At 43.4% G+C, this 16,146-nt stretch overlaps 1 protein-coding gene across 2 annotated transcripts; it reads right to left on the bottom strand.

Annotated features, from left to right (window-relative positions):
* Positions 1-352: 352 nt before the first annotated feature.
* CWC25 (CWC25 spliceosome associated protein homolog) lies at positions 353-15,022 on the bottom strand. Of its 2 annotated transcripts, none has more exons than XM_063132375.1 (10): positions 14,948-15,022; positions 14,064-14,236; positions 9,696-9,932; positions 9,348-9,417; positions 7,345-7,496; positions 6,093-6,159; positions 5,349-5,512; positions 4,973-5,059; positions 4,001-4,159; positions 353-2,214 (listed from the first exon to the last, which is right to left on the bottom strand). In XM_063132375.1, the coding sequence occupies exons 1-10, from the start codon at positions 14,963-14,965 to the stop codon at positions 2,100-2,102; spliced, it is 1,242 nt and encodes a 413-aa protein (XP_062988445.1). In that variant the 5' UTR covers positions 14,966-15,022; the 3' UTR covers positions 353-2,099. The 2 variants fall into 2 exon arrangements, with proteins under 2 accessions (XP_062988445.1, XP_062988455.1); XM_063132385.1 differs by having other exon boundaries at positions 4,001-4,156; positions 14,948-15,012.
* Between the last annotated feature and the right edge of the window lie 1,124 nt (positions 15,023-16,146).

Here is a 16,146-nt window from a genome sequence, read left to right on the forward strand (position 1 = left end):
GAACATCTGCGTAGTGTTAGTAGAGGAGATGATAGTGGCATTATGTAGGCTGGAAGGGAGGTACAGTAAAAGCAGAGGTGGGAGAGAGATGCCTGAGAATCAGGGTTTTAAGGAAAATAGAGGGGGAAATCCTGGAGATCAGAGACAGGGATTTAAAGAAGAGGCTACATAGAAATCTTATAAAGGGCTGAGGAACAGGAAGGCTTCCTATCAGGTATAAAGGAAGGGTTCCTATTAGGTATAAAGTGGACATGTGAACTTTGAAGGGCCTTCATTTCGGTTTATACAATAATACTGTCATTATTTTAAGGAGAACCGTTTCACCATTAAAAAATATAATTCCATGCACACAATCAAGTAGTTTCTGTGTATTTCTCCACAATTTAAATGGAAACATTTGTACTATGAAAAACAGGAATTAGATGTTAAAAATCATCTCCTGGTAATTAGTAGAAATTTACTGAAGCCACAATGTTAAGATGTATCTTTACAAAACATAGTAATTCCAAAGCTCCTGTTCTAAATGTATAATTTGTGCTTTGAATTCTATTAATTTTCATAAGATCAATTCTACTCTTTGATACCTTGAAAATGTGGCTAAGATGTTGAACTGCTTGCCTTTTTGAGCCCCAAACAGGTATGATTTCCTTTATGGGACAAAACAGTGAGAGCCCCTTTAAAAGGTTGTAGTATTAAATTACTCTACTTACAAATGTCTAAATGTTCCCTTGATGTGTACTTTTGGAATTGTGTTTTCTCCCTTTCTTATTTGGAACCACAGAACTATACAGAGGAATCCCAGAAGAATTTAACAATGTTGTTAGCTCTCCTAGTTTAACCGTGATCTTGCCAAGATGAGATGAACTGTACTAGCTATTAATGAGGCTTGTTCAGTAAGGAGGATTAATGTACAGCAAGGAGCAGGAGCAGGAGGAGGATTACCACCTCCTACATCACTCAGATCATATGGAGAGCTTAACACCTCGGGAGTGTCTGCAATTTTAGACAGAAGAGAGGGAGGTTCCTCAGTTCCAGTCCTTGAAATTTCAAATTTATTACTCATAGGGACATTAGATTTATAAATAGACTCCTTCTGAGTCAGTGAGAAAAAGTTGACAATCCTACACTGTTGGGTAAAGGGTAAGAGCTACAATCCTCCAGGCTGCAATTATGTTTAAGTTTTTTCATCTTTAATGTTAGGAAATTCATTTCATTATCAGACAGTTCAGCATGTAAAATTGAACAGATTTATAAAGTTCTACATTCACAGTAGAACTCCAAGGACTTTTAACTGTTCCACTGTAACTCATTACTACCTGATAATGTCCAAGCAGCAACAGCTGTTGGAGGTTATATCTCAACATAAAACGACATCCCAAAAAAACTCACTAAACTTCTAACATATAAGTTAAAATAAGCTTGCTTTCTTCTCAATGCATTCCTAAGATGGTTGCCCACCTATTATCTGTGTGGCACAAAGTCTTGTTTAAAAGCCTCAAGGCATAACTGGGCTGAAGGGAACAGCCCAGTCTTGGGTGGGGGCAGGGGGCAAAACAACAAAATAGAATAGTAAGCCCCAGCATTTTTTTCTGGGCTTCACTATAGTTTGCACCTAACAAAAGTCCAAGTGTTTAACAACCTGAAAGGGAGCAAAAACTAACAGCCAATGAAAAGACAGTGCTTTTTGGTAGCCCTGCTCCTTATATGGTTATGACACCATTAGAAGTAAAACAGTCTCTTCTGTCACCCTGCTGCTTACCTGCCATGCTCACTGTGGATGTGAACTATCTGGATATCCCTCACCTAAATCTTATAGCCCTTCCACACTGCTGTGAAATTATGAAGCATCAAATAAACAGCAGTGCTTGTTGTCAAATATCCTAATTAAAAAACAAACAAACCACACTGTAGCAAAGCATCGCAGTGAACTCCCTCATGATGTTCAAACACAGGCCTCTCACAGAGGGAGAGGAAAGATGGTCCAGCCTGTGAAGGTTTCCTCCATGGTCAGTCTCCTGTTTCCCACATCCCATCAAAAGGGAAAAAGCCCCCCAAATATCCAAGTCCTCAGTCGTCTAGTGAAGGAAGACTAAACAATCTCATCTCTGCATGAAGTTTTTTTCCAGGGCTGCGGCTGTCCTTTGGATAGAGTGAATATTCCTCTTGACCCTGTCTTCAAGGGAGGAGGTAGATGCACTCTCCAGTTTTATGTGGCTACAGGAGAAGAGAGAAAGAGATATGATAAAAAAGAAATACCATTGTCCTACATGGAATTTCTGTTTCTCATCAGAAAGAAATGGGGTGGAAAGAGGTGAGCCTGAGGTAAGGAGAAATGTTGGCTAACTGGTGGGCCCCACCTCCTTAATATGTGGGGGAGCAGTGGGGAGAAAGACAAAACACGTAGAACATCTTAGTGTAAGAAGGAAGGAACCATATTGGGGAAAATGCAATTGGTTTGGCATAAAATTATTACATTTGGTATATTAAAAGTACAGTGTATTCAAACAATTATTACAAATTGAATTTACTTTTTCAAATTTAACTTTTTGTGTGTAAAAAACGGAGCTACATACTCCTGAACTGTAAGGAACCTCTTTGGTTCTGGCCAGTTTACGAGAAGCAGGCAAAAAACAATTTAAAAAAAACCAGCAGAAGAAACCATCAACATTAGTAACAGAAAATTGTTTATGTCTCTGCTAGTCCTCCACAGTGTCAAGCAGACATAAAGCACCCATTCCCATAAAAGGAACTGAGAAAAGGGGAGGGGGGAAACTAAGATTCAATGAATATTCATGAAATTTAATCAGACTCATTTTCTGAGCTATAGCTACCACTATCAGTTTTAGTCTCTGCTTCAGTGGCAGTGCTGCCCCCTAGAGGCAGAAATGCATCTTGCTCTTGCATTTGAGAGTTGTAGTCTCAGTTTGCAACCTGGGACTTGCAATCCTCGGTGTACACAAATTGTAATAATCTGATATGGTACATAGTTTTTAGAAATTATTTGGAGAAGTACATATCTGAACACCTTGTCTTAAAACATTTTATCCATCATGGTAAAATAAAACATTCCATAATCCATCTTTTCTTCATTTTTTTCTATTTTTCAGAAAAAAAACAAAGAAGTCTTCAGAAAAAAACGGGGGGGGGGCCCCCCAGAAATGTACACACATTTCCCCCCCCAAAAAACTGGTTTTTTTCCAGGCCTTCACATCTCTACCTGTGAATAGATTTGGTAATAACATCTGGAGAGTTCCAAGCAGAATCCATGACAAAGAGCACTTTTGAAGTATACTGTCTGCTTAGCCTCCACTCCTAGGAAACTATGGTTTCAATGCCCTAGTTCACGTGACATGGCAGCCCACCATCGGTTAGTTTACCTGCAGGGGCTGTTGTGTCATGCATGGTGCCATTTTTGCATGGCTCTTGTGGGCATCTGGCTTGCCATATTGTGTGAATCCAGGCAGCAGGGGTTATCTGAGGATGAGACAATCGTCAAACTACTCTGAAACAAGGCATAGGTTATTTAAGGGTCGTCTAACACAGAAGCAACCCTTCTTGCCGCCTGGTTTCACACAATATGACAAGCCACATCAAGTCAGGTGCTATGCAAGAATGGCATCCATGGGCGCCCAGCATGACACAACAGTCCCATGGGTGAATTAAGCCATAGTGGACTGTTCTGTCATGTGAACCAGGCCAGTAAGTATTAACAGCAGGAAGAGAAGTAGCCAATTTAGTAAATTCCTTCATCCTCAAATTTAATATTTTCTATAAGTTAGAAAAGGAAGGTGACAGCACTGACAAGTTTAGTAACAGGAGGTAGCATACAGTCCTATCTTTAAGTTTTGAACTGAGATTTTCTAGGAAAATATGAAGATGCTTTATATACCATCTAGCTGTCTATTCTGACTTGCAGTAACTCTCCGAGGTCTCAAGCAGATGCTGGGACTTTCTACATGCAAAGCATATACTCTACCAATGAATTAAGCAGGACACTCACTGTATGAACTTCCCATGGCCAAGTTTCTCCAGGGCTCGCTCCCGTTCCTCTTCTTTTTTATGTCTGTTCACATTGTTCATCCTTTCCTCTTCCCGCCACTTAGCATTCTCCATCATTTCTTGACGTCTTTTCTCCAGCTCTTCTGCCGAGAGTTTTCTACTTAAAGCAGATTAATACAATTTTAATCATCCAGGTTTTCAAAGCTGGATCCATAATAAAGTATCGTATCAGATTCTAATTAAATCCCTCCTCAGGCACCAATCTGATTCAATCCGATTCAACAGAAATAGGGGGCATTCACCCCAGGGTTATAGGGAGAGATTACTCAAAGACAATGATAGATCAACTGTCATTGAAATATTAATAATGGTAAGAATTTGGGCTTAATTTGAGCTAGGAGGTACCCTGGAACCTGTCTGCAGCACCAGGGCTCATTCCTGCAACATGTGAAGTCATAATAGTGTCTCTGGCGACATGCAATGTACCAAGCAGTTCAGGATTTTCTAAATCAAACAGGCATATTGAATTTGCTTACAAATTAACAAAAACCCAGTGTAGAGGCTGAACTGCTCTTGGCTATTTAGAACTCTGATCTACCCAAGTCATCTGATTTTAACCAAGTTGGAAATTTAGTTTGGCAATGACCTGGATGATGATGGGGAAAAACTGCTTTGGGATCCTTGAGTGGCAACCTTGGTAAGGCGTGGGGAGGGTGGTAGAGGACCCTAAGACAAGTCTTCTCATTTAAAGAAATACTAGCAACTTCAGCATCCATTAAAGTGGTCTTGAAGAAGAAGTGTGATTGGTTAAAATACTGAAAATACTGAAGCAAAGTGGAACTTTTGAAGTTTTTAACTGACTTTTTCATTCAGTTTTCGAGCTTCCAGCCAGAGATATACAGCTTCCTAGAACTTCCCCTCCCCACATTTCACTTATGGAGCAGCTCACCCAGTACTGTACCCCTCAGCATACCTTGAAGTCTGTTGCCTTCTGTGGTCTTCTTTCTTAGGGGAAGGGCTCCTACCTCCTGTTTTTGCCTTCTGTTCCTTGCTGTGGTGCCTACAATTAGGAAGAATTTTCTTTCCATCATGAAAATCACCACTTGGTCCCAATAAGCCTTGGACCTCTTCCACTCTTCTGTCCACTCCCCATGTTGTATTATGAAACTCAATATACGCTGGTGGCAAGATTATCTTCCTCCAAGTTCAGACTCTATTATGCTTTATGATAACAATCCACCATATGCAAATGACACCATACTAGAAGTAAGTTATCTGGATTCCAGAGCAGTTCCACCAGGGACTCAATTTTTTTAAAAAAGAGAAGCAGCTGCCTTATCCCTGCTTACTGTTTATTGTGTCTAGGTGACCTTGACCTCCTGTGACTGCTCAGCTCCATCATATATGTGCTCTTCTTGCCAGAATGGCTCTCTGGCAATAGGTACCGATTCTCTGACTTAGTCCTCTGTTGGAGCTTGTGGGACAAAGTCCTTTCACGGCCAGTATCTCGAACCTACAAATAGAAAGAGATGCTACTGCTAAAAGTGCTGGAGCCTGGGAAGCATGGTGCTATTTAAGAAAGAAAGCATATAAGAACAAATAAATGGGTATGCACAATTTTCTTCCTATGGTTGATTGCGTACAGATATAAGTAGGAGCCGTTGTGGAGTCAATGCCAACCATAGCACTCAGAGGCTTAACCTCTTCACTTCCACTCACTGTAAATCAGGGATGGGCAACTGTAGGAAGTCTGAGGACCATTTTTGCCCCCTGGACTTGCCACACTCCTACTGCTGCCACCCTGCAGATTTAGGTAAGGTGCTGGCAGTGGCAGCAGGTTTTCAGCTGCAAACGACCATGGAACACCATATTGGCCAAATTTAGCTTGGAAACAAGCTAAATTCTGCCAGTGTAGCATTCTGCAGTGGTTTGCTGCTTATTTGCAGTGGTAAACTGGCCGGGCTTTGCCACTGTAAATTTTGTGTGCAGGGCAGTGGTGGCAGAGGGCACCTGGGGGGTGCACGCAGCCCATGTGTTGCCCACCCATGTTGTAAATGGTACTTCATGGATAACATATAGACAGCTATACATACCTGTAAGCCATATCCTGGCATTTTAGGATGAAGAGGCTCCAAAGAACTGTCCATTTTCTCCCATGACCTATGGCAAAAATAAAGTAAATTCAAAGCACTTTGCCAGTGTGGTAGTTATTAAGCATTTCCAGATGGCCCCAAGTTCTCCAATTATTATGCACAGCACCAGTGAAAGTTTGAATCCTACAGAGGCAAGGTAATAAACTTAGGCCTAGAGGCTTGGAGTTTTCCATTGGGAGGGGGTATCCCTGAGAGGAGTAGTTTGATTTCTCCAGTTAAAAAGTGCATTCCCTTGTTAAGTTTGATTTCTCCAGTTGTTTCATTTCCTCAAAATGGGAACTTTATTTTCTGTTTTGTGGGAAGCAAGATCAGGGCCAGAGAAAGACCAGAGCTTATGGAAGGAGCAGAAAGTAGCAGCTTAGGGTAAAGAACTTGCGTTTTTGCAGCTTTTATTTTCTCTTAATGCCTTTGTATCACTCAGCTCTATTGACTAAATGCATTTATCTGTAAAAATTTGCCTGTTTTACTTTACTAGGGAACTGTTGTGTTAAGCCACAAGTGTCTGGAGTGTTACTCACCCCGTATCTACAGCCTACAGCATAAACCCGTTACTGGGAAGGTAAAAAGAAAGGCTGGACTCTCAAGGAGGCATAGATTGTTAGAGGTGCTCAGGGAATCCATTACATAGAAGGAACCCTGACAGCACCCTAATTTTAAACTTCCACAGTTCCTGTAGATGCCAAGCCACATCAAAGGTCCCACGCTAACTAATAGACAAGGAGTAGAAACCGGGCAAGTAGCTTATAGCTGGGAGGCAGGAGGTGTAGATCAGGATATATCTACTAGGGATGTGATGAGTTGCCTGAGGCAAGACAGGAATTTACTCATGTCTGGTTTCACTGAGGAATATAGATGCTATCAAACTGGCCTATCTTCACTTCAGCAGCTACTAAATATCGGACAACATCAGTAGAATCGCTGAGTCTGGGGTCAAGTCCTACCTCTGCAGCTCCCTCCCAGAGTCTTTTATCAATTTCTAGAACTAGGAAGGACAGAGCCCTACCATGCAAGGCCAACATAAGACCCTATGCATATTTAAACAGAAATAAGTCCTACAACTCCCATCTTCCCCTAGCTGGGAGTTGTAGGACTTATTTCTGTCTAAAGATGCATAGGATTGTGCCTTTAAGTATTTTGGAAATGAAGGCTGTGAAGTAAATGTTAAGTAATGTTGTGTTGTTTATAAACAAACTTGGCTTTAATCTGTTCATTTTCACTGCTGCTAGGACTGTGGTGCCGGTGTTTTTGGTGCTTCTTTTTCTTCTCTTTCTCCTTCTTTTTCTTCTCCTCCTTCTTCTTCTTTTTCTTCTTCTTCTTCTTCTTCTCCTCCAAACTGCTTTGCAACTAGAACATTTGAAAAGAGAGGTATTTGATCAGCTCAACAGTCACTATGGTTTGGTGTAGGGGTAGGAAACCCCGGGCTCGTGGGCAAAACACAGTATTTGAGGTTCCCCAACTGGTCCCGTCCCCCTATCTGCCGATTCTTTGGTAGTTTTCCAAGTTTATAAAATGTTGAAATGCCTCTCCTTAGTGACTGGCAGTTAGAGTTTGAAGCTACCACAGACAGGTATGTTTGGTGTTTTTGGCTCCACCCCTTTGGTCTTTGGCCACCCCCACCCCTACCCCTGAGAGCTTCTCCAAAACTGAATTTTGCCCTAGAGCTGAAAGAGCTTTCCCCACCCCTGGTTCAGAGCGATTTATAATCCAGCTCTGTCCCAGTAGTATTGTAAGGGCTGTGCTGGTTCAGGCCAAATGCCTGTCAGTCCAGCATTCTGTTCCCACAGTGGCCAACCGTATGCCTATGGAAAGCCCACAAGCAGGACATGAGGGCAATAATGCCCTCCTGTGGGTATTCAAAGGCATTCTACCACCAGTATTGAAGGTAATGCATAGTCATCATGACTAGTAGACATTGATAAACCTTATCCTCTCTGAATTGGTCTAATCCTCTTTAAAAGCTGTCCAAGTTCATGGCCAACACTACATATTGTGGTAGAGAATCGCATACACAGAAAGCACTGTGGGAATTACTCCCTTTCCTCTGGAATCTCCCACCAATTCAGCTTCGTTATGAGAGGAGGAACGCTTCTCCCTATCCGCTTTCTCCGTTCTATGCATGTTATACACCTCTATCATGTCACCCCTTGTTTCCCCAAGGTAAGAAGCCTCAAACATTGCAATGTTTCCTCATGAGAGGGTTGCTCGTGCCCTTTAATCATTTTTGTTGACCTCTTCTAGCTGTACAATATGTTCTGAGGTGTGGTGACCAGAACTGTACAAACTATTCCAAGTGTGGTTGCACCACACACTGGGCTGACTTTTTCATTGAGCTTTTAACCACATCCCCAAGATCCCTTTCCTGGTCAGTCACTACCAGCTCCTGTCCCATCAGTGTATACATGAAGATAGGATTTTTCACCCCAACATGCATCACTTTACACTTGCTTACATTGAACTGCATTTGTCATTTTAAATGTCCATTCATCCGGTTTGGAGAAATGTGTTTTTGAGCTCTTAGCTGACCTTTTCAGTGTTAACCACCCTAAAAAATTGATCCCATCAGCAAATATAGCCAGCTCACTGCTCATCTATAACTCTAGATCATTTATCAAAGACTGTGGTGATAAAGGCCTCTTTCTACAGTATTCCATTGTTGAACTCTGTGTTAGTTTACATTTGGAATAACTACCTCGCCTTAATTCCATAGTCACTGTCACTAGTGCTGATTAGAATCCCAGCTCCAATCATAATTTATGCATTGTAATGTAAAGATTTTTGCCAATCTTTAACCACCTGGTTGAAACAATTTACCAATCTTTAACCACTCTGGTTGCAAGCACAACAACTAAAAGACGTCAATGTTGTGTTGTGACATTTAATGAGGTAATGAATTCCATCCCTATAAACTATAGGACATCATCAAAGGGAAAATGCCAAGCTCCACATTGTCCTATGCAGCTAAACATTTCACGCTGATTTTTTGGAAGTAGAATGTTCCCCCACTTCAACAAAAGAGGATATCTAACATTTAATCCTTGCTGTAAGAATTTGATATAGACAACTAACAGCACAATCCTTTGCATGTTTACTTGGAAGAAAGTCTCACTGTAAGGGTGTCAGGGTACACAAGACTGCAGCCTTAGCATTCAGTTTCATGCTGTTCTTATCTTATCTCTTCTCAATGCATTCACACACCAATTCTTTGATCTTCTTCATTTTTACAGGATTGTTCAGAACTTCCCGCTTCTTCTCTTCTTCCCGCTTCCTAAACAAACGAAAATATTTATTTATTAGTTTACAATTAAAATAATTGGAGATTTAGTTGAAATTCTCATACACAACATAGACCAAAACTCAGCAATAAAATCTAATTACAGGACTGGCATTTCTGCTAGATTTTTGAATGCAACACCACATCTTAGGGTGGAGCACTAAAAATCAAGATTTTTCTGTATGTTCACACCAAAAAGCCCTCAACTTCCTTGTATGTTATAAGGCATCCTGAGCATCAATGGGCTCCCATACCAAGCTATTCACTGTTACCTTATCATAAAAAGTGGATCTTCTCGAACTTTGCTGGCCATATCCAAGGCAGAGTTGGCCCCTGTGGAAGCAAAGATAGAGCCTGGCAGAAAGCCCGTCTCAGAAGAGCAGCCTGATTCCTTGTCCTCCATTGGCTCAAAGACATACTTGTCAACTGGACGGCCCATAAGGTATTCATCTCTGTTCACCATGCCTCCTGGTCCTTGGTACATCCATTCCAACTTTTCATCTTTTTTCCTAATTTGGGGGGGGGGGGGGAAAGGACATGAAATAACGTTTTCAAACCAAGACAAGCAACAAAATAGGCAGGAGTTGAAAAAACAAACAAATGAATTTGAAAACAAAGGGTGATTACTAAGAAGGGTTTCTAAAACTGCTATAGTGAAAAGAATCAAGGAAAAAAATGAGCCTCTTCATGAGTAACTGACCTGGGGTAAGAATGATATAAAGACTTTTAAAATGGTTTCAAATATGCTTTTAATTAATTTTGCTAGTTGTACAGATTTGCTTTTTTAAAATGTTATTACCTGCCCTTCACCTAACAATGGAACAAGTTAGAAGCAGAAATAAAGCAAAGACACAAGAGCGCAAGTGGTTTTAATTTTTGTGAACCGCCCAGAGAGCTTTGGCTATTGGGCGGTATAAAAATGTAATAAATAAATAAGTGTAACTTCCAAGTCAAGCTTTCCACAAAGAAATGGTAGCCTTATGAGGTAAGAATAATGTTTATCAATGTAAGTATTTAAAAGGTTAAAAGAATGTTAAACAGTTAAAGCAGATATGGGTGGATTCCTGCATTGAGCAGGGAGTTGGACTCGATGGCCTTGTAGGCCCCTTCCAACTCTGCTATTCTATGATTCTATGATATCTATGCCAGAATGGACTCACTGTGTTTGTATTTACAGGATATGGGAGGGAGAGAGTGCCAGATGGAAGGAGAGTGGTATTGGATGTTGGTGTGCAGTGCCTGCCTGGCTGTGAGAGAATGGGAGGAGTCAGAGAACTGTGTGTGTATGTAGGGTTCTGCAGACAGGTGAGAGGGGAGTTAAAGTTGAGAATTGAGAATTGATTGGCGAGAGACTAGAGCTGGGAAGGGTCTGCGTGCTTTGTTATTTGGGTTAGAATTAGTTGGAGGGAAAGAGAATAGAAGAGCCTAGAAGGGGTAGAGTAGGCAAGAGAACCTTGATGTTATATCTGAAATGTTTAAAGAGGAATACTGAACTGAAACTATTATGCATTGTGCCTTTGTAACCATCATGCTTTTGGAAGTGAGGAAACCATTAAGCTTTTGTACATGAACATACTTCTCGTTAATAAATTACATTTCATTTAAACTGGTGTGGTCCTTGAAGTACCTGGAAACAGCACAGGTTTATGGTGGCAGCGGAAGGGAGAATTTGGGGCAAGGGTGCTGAGCTGTATAGCTGTGGGGCCTGAGAAGAGAGAGGCGTGTCACAGGGATGGCTGCAGCGTTCCAAACCGCTTGACACCACTACCTTAGCTGGGTCCCTTGATTAAGAAGAGAAATAAAGGAGCAGTATAAGGTGGAGGTCGTCACAATAACAAACACAAATAGTCAAACATAGTTGACTATCTGCACAACTGGATTGTTACATCGTGTGGCGGGCTCCGTGGACTATTTCACATGCCTACGGAGTCATGAGGGAAGAGCAGCAGAAAACCCCTGCTGCTTTTGCCTAGCAGGGCTCTATAGGCATGGGAAAGAATTCCGTCCTGGGAAGCGCTTGGGGAAGCGACAATCGTGCTTTCCCTTGGTGGGGCGGCTCCCCACACGCTTCCTGGGATGGGCACACACTGTCCCTGGGTGGAGCACCACCCGTGGCGCCCCACGCGTTCCCAGGTATGTGGATGTCCCTTGCCCCCTCCCACCACCATGCAACCCATCTGGCTATTGGCTAGTGGGATGGAAGGAACTCCTTCCATCCCCTCGAGCCGATATCCAGAGAGGTCACAGGGAGGCAGGCAAAGGATGTCTCCCGCAGCTTGATGTGTAACATCAAACCATGGGAGATATTCTTCTGCTGAGATACCCTTCCTGCGCCCCGCCCTCCTCGTCTGCCACAGAGTTCTGGGGGCGGGGGACACTAGGAACTCCTTGAGAGCAGCAGGAGTTCCTAGCATCCCCCATCATCAGCACTTTGCGGCAAAGGAGGATGGGGCGCAAGAAGAGAGCATCCTCCTGCGTCCTGCCCTCGGTTCGCAATTTGTTGCTACGCCAAGGGCAGGGGAACGCTGTGAGGAGAGACTCTCTTGACAGTGTCTCTCTCCGCCCTCGCCATAGGAACAAATGGCAAAAGAGGTGTTGCAGAGGGATACCATCCCCTGTCAGGCAAAGGAGGAGACAGATGTTATCAAGAGAGTCTCTCCTAACAGCGTCTCCCTCCACCCTCGCTACAGCAACAAGGAGGCAGTGAGGCGGAGTAATCCCGCCACGCCTCCTCCTTTTGCCATTTGTTACATCTCCCTCTGCCATGCTGGGCTATCCATTTGGAAAAGGGGATCCCTTGCCATAGCAACAAGAAGGCGGCAGGGCGGAGTGATCCCATGTGGGATCACTCTGCCCCGCTGCCTCCTTGTTGCTATGGTGAACGCTGTGGCAAAAGACATTGCTGCAGCCATTGCCACAGCAACAAATGGTGAAAGGAGGCGGCGAGAGTATCAGGCAAGCATATCCCCCGACCCCATTTCCAAGGACAGAGTCAGGCCAGCGTCTCCCTCTGCCTGGCGTGGTGGAGGGAGATGCTGGCCTGTCGCTGTCAAGGATATCGGCAGGGACGGGATGTGCACGCAGGGGAGCACTGCTATTCGGTGGTGAAGACAGAGAGGGGGTTGGGTTTGGCAATAGTCAGCCCTGTGCTAATAGTCAACTCCACAGATGACTATTTAGGGGGACCCCCAAGACGACATGGAAATAGTCATCCATGGAGTTGACTATTAGCACAGGGTTGACTATTGTGTCGTCCGAATGCAGCCTGTTTCTCATTGGCAATCCAGGCCCAAAGAGTTACATTTGATCTCCTCTACCAACTGCATACAGCACTGGCATTCCAGCACCATGTGTTTCTGGGAGAAGATAATACTGGCCTGAAAGTGCTGCACATAACTGAACTAATATGAGGGGAGGAGTTTGGACGCCTCACACTGGTTCTCTTGGGAGGTTTGGCTATTATTATTTATTTATATAGCACCATCAGTGTACATGGTGCTGTACATAGTAAAACAATAAATGCTAGAGTATTCAAGTATTAAATCCCCACCTACATCCTGAAATTGTACAGCCTTGAAAGGGCTGTCCAATATGGTTTTTCTGAACATGTAGGTCACATGTAGGTTCAAATCCCGCTTCTGCCACAAATTCATTGTGGGCTGTGGCTTCAGTTTCCTTGCCTGGAAATAAGAGCAACCGCTATACAACAAAGAGAATCAAAAACAGCTGTAGAGAAAGTCAGGGACAAAAAAAGATGCACTAACAGAACTGGTTCCCAACGTGTCTAGAAAAAACTCTTCATCAAGAAAATTTGAACGCTTCTTGGTAAAACTGCTTGAGTCAACTTTGCCCCTGAAGAACAAAAGTTGTCTCAAGCAATTTTATGAGGAAGCATTAAATTTCTCTTCATAAAATATATCCTCAAAATGCATTGGGAATCCATTCTATTTGTGCATCTGTCTTTTTTTGTTCCTGAATAACAGCATCCAACCAAATGGGGTTGCTATGGGATCAAATGTTATCGAAGCTATGAACCACTTTCAAAATTAAAAAGGCTACATAAAAGGATAATAATAAGGCCAGCTTTCAATCTCCAAAATAAGTAGCGATAAGGTTGAAGCTTGGTTGAAGTTGCTGTCTTCCGCATTCCTAAACTCACATGTACTGCAACTATTTGTGTTACACAGTGGTGAGGAAAATGCATTCTACACATGCACAGATGCACCTGTCTTCTTTGCTAACTGATTGTAAGCTGCTCTGAGAGCCTTTTTTGGCTGAGGAGCGGGGTATAAATACGATAAATAATAAAATAAACAAATATTCCAAGGCTGAGACCTGGTATTGAAAAGGGGATCTATGCTATGGGCATTTCCAGACAGTATACTTTGAGTGTTGAGCCACCAGTACCTGCAAGTAGCATGAGAGTAGTGAAAGTTTTCAGAATGCATGAGGAGGACCAACAGCAAACATGAGCAGTAGTGATTGGCTTGAAGGAAACGGAAAGTGACTGTAGATTTAGTATTTCTTTCAGGAGGTACTATTTGCCTCATAGAAGCACTCCTAAACTGAATCTCAATTTAAATCCCGAATAAAGCCAACAAAAAAGCCGAATAAAGCCAACAAAAGCATTCCCAACGTACTTGACTGCACCCACGTCCTCTGCATAACGCTGCATTTCCTCTCGTGCTCGCTCTTCGTGCAACTCCCGCTGCAGCTCTTCAATTTTCTTCCTTTCAGCTTCATGTTTCTGTTCCGCCTTCCAAACTTTTTCCACATTACGCAAGGTTTGTGGATGCCAGCTTTTCTTCAAGTTCTACAGACAAAGATAAACGAAGACAAGCACTTGAATTGTAAGACATGTAATGGGTATCCTGTACAAATGCTGTACCAAATAGCAAATACAGTCAAGAAAAACAACTGGTTGGAAAAGTCTCATTGCAACAAAACTGAATGCGGGGGTGAGGAAGTGGAGGGAGGGTCTGTTTAATAATCTTATCATCCCAGCAGCCCCCTCATAGTTGATCCATTCTTCAAGCAGGAGGGATCTCTTGTCCCCGCCCTGCCCCCTTGTTCCAACAAACGACCTTGTATCATTGACTTAGGAAACAAATTACAAGTTCTGGCAAAAGGTTTTGGGGTGGAACTATCCAATGTCCTCCCCGCTCCCAGAAAAGTACGCCGCCAACAACATCTGCCTGCTCCCACGGAAAGAGCATTATTTGAGGCCCCAGAATTACTTGTGTGAGAAATATCGACGGGTGAAAGCGCCCTCTTCCCCCCCGCCACCGTATCCCTCCTGATCCCATCCCAATCAGTAGCATTTGTGCGAGTTGAGTCCCGAGCCCCCCTCAAATACCCCTTCAATGGCGTGTCCCCCGATATTTCAGCTCCCCCAGAAATCCTACTAGTGTTCTGAGAAAGGTGTGTGTGTGGGGGAAGCAATCGGCGACTCGCAGAGGGGCGATTCCCAACTCCTGCCCCCGGCCCACGACGCCACGGCCCCTCTCCGCCCCCTTTTCCTCACCAGATCGCCGCCCCCCATGTCGACCGCAGAAGCCCCGCCGGCCGCTTGCCTGCTTCCTTCCTTCCGGACTGTCGCGCTTAGCGGGCGCGGAGTGAGGGCGTCAGGCGTTATTCCCGCCCCCAAGAACCGGCTCTGCCAGAGAGCAGAAGCGGAAGTTGCCTTCGTCCCCAGGGTGCTCGGTACGCGCCTGCGCATGGTCTCTCCCGAGTCAATGTCTTATTGATGCAGACCGAAAGAGCGGCCTGCGTGGCGGCGCGCGCGCGCGCCCACTTTTAGATGCACTCAGAGGGAATTCTGACTTGGGTTCCCTCCCGCTATCTCTATCTCAATAATTCATTCCCTGTAACAGCCTTCCTCTCGCCATGATCTTGGACTACAATCCCCATCACTACCAGACAGGGGTGTGGTGGCTGGGGATGATGGAAGCTGTAGTCCAGCCTCTGGGGACCAAAGGCTGAGAAAGGCAGCATAAGAACAAGCGTTGGTTTTTAATGGACCCCAGAATTGTTGTTTTTAAATGGATACTGTTGTTTTTATGCTGTCGTTTTTATGTTTCTGATGGTTTTTTAAATTTTGTATACTTTTAATGTTTACCATTTTTAACTGTTGTAAACCGCCCAGAGAGCTTCGGCTGTGGGGTGGTATATAAATGTAATAAATAAATAAATAAATTCGCATTCTAGCATCCTTTTTCCATCATATGCCTTTGAGAAACTGGTGAATCAAGGCACAAAGGCAGCAGCTCTCCCATTGTTTTACCCCCTCCTGTTTATTCATCAACACACTGACTTTGGACATGGAAGCTACCTTTATTTGTCGTGGCTAATCAGTTATGGTCTTTATTGCATTTCTATACCGCCCAATAGCTGGAGTTCTCTGGGCGGTTCACAAAAATTAAAACCATTCAAAGTATAAAACAACGGTGTAAAACCATAATATAAAATACAATATAAAAGCTCAACCAGATAAAAACAGCAGCAATGCAAAATTACAAATTTAAAACACCAAGTTAAAATTTATTTATAGACTGTTAAAATGCTGGGAGAATAAAAAAGGCCTTCACCTGGCATCTAAAGGCATATAATGTAAGTGCCAAGCGAACCTCCTTAGGGAGCTCATTCCACAGCCGGGGTGCCACAGCAGAGAAGGCCCTCCTCCTGGTAGCCACTGGCCTCACTTCCTTTGGCAGAGGCTCGCAG

Source organism: Elgaria multicarinata, chromosome 1 (genome assembly GCF_023053635.1).
Source record: "Elgaria multicarinata webbii isolate HBS135686 ecotype San Diego chromosome 1, rElgMul1.1.pri, whole genome shotgun sequence".
Lineage (NCBI taxonomy): Eukaryota > Metazoa > Chordata > Lepidosauria > Squamata > Anguidae > Elgaria > Elgaria multicarinata.

Bases quoted from the DNA above. Each gene is read 5' to 3' on its own strand.
- CWC25 (XM_063132375.1), bottom strand. The intron at 7,497-9,347 runs GTGTGTGAATGC...CAAATGTTCTAG, and splicing joins TGAAGAAGATCAAAGAATTG to TTGCAAAGCAGTTTGGAGGA. The intron at 5,060-5,348 runs GTAAGCAGGGAT...TCCTAATTGTAG, and splicing joins TCACCTAGACACAATAAACA to GCACCACAGCAAGGAACAGA.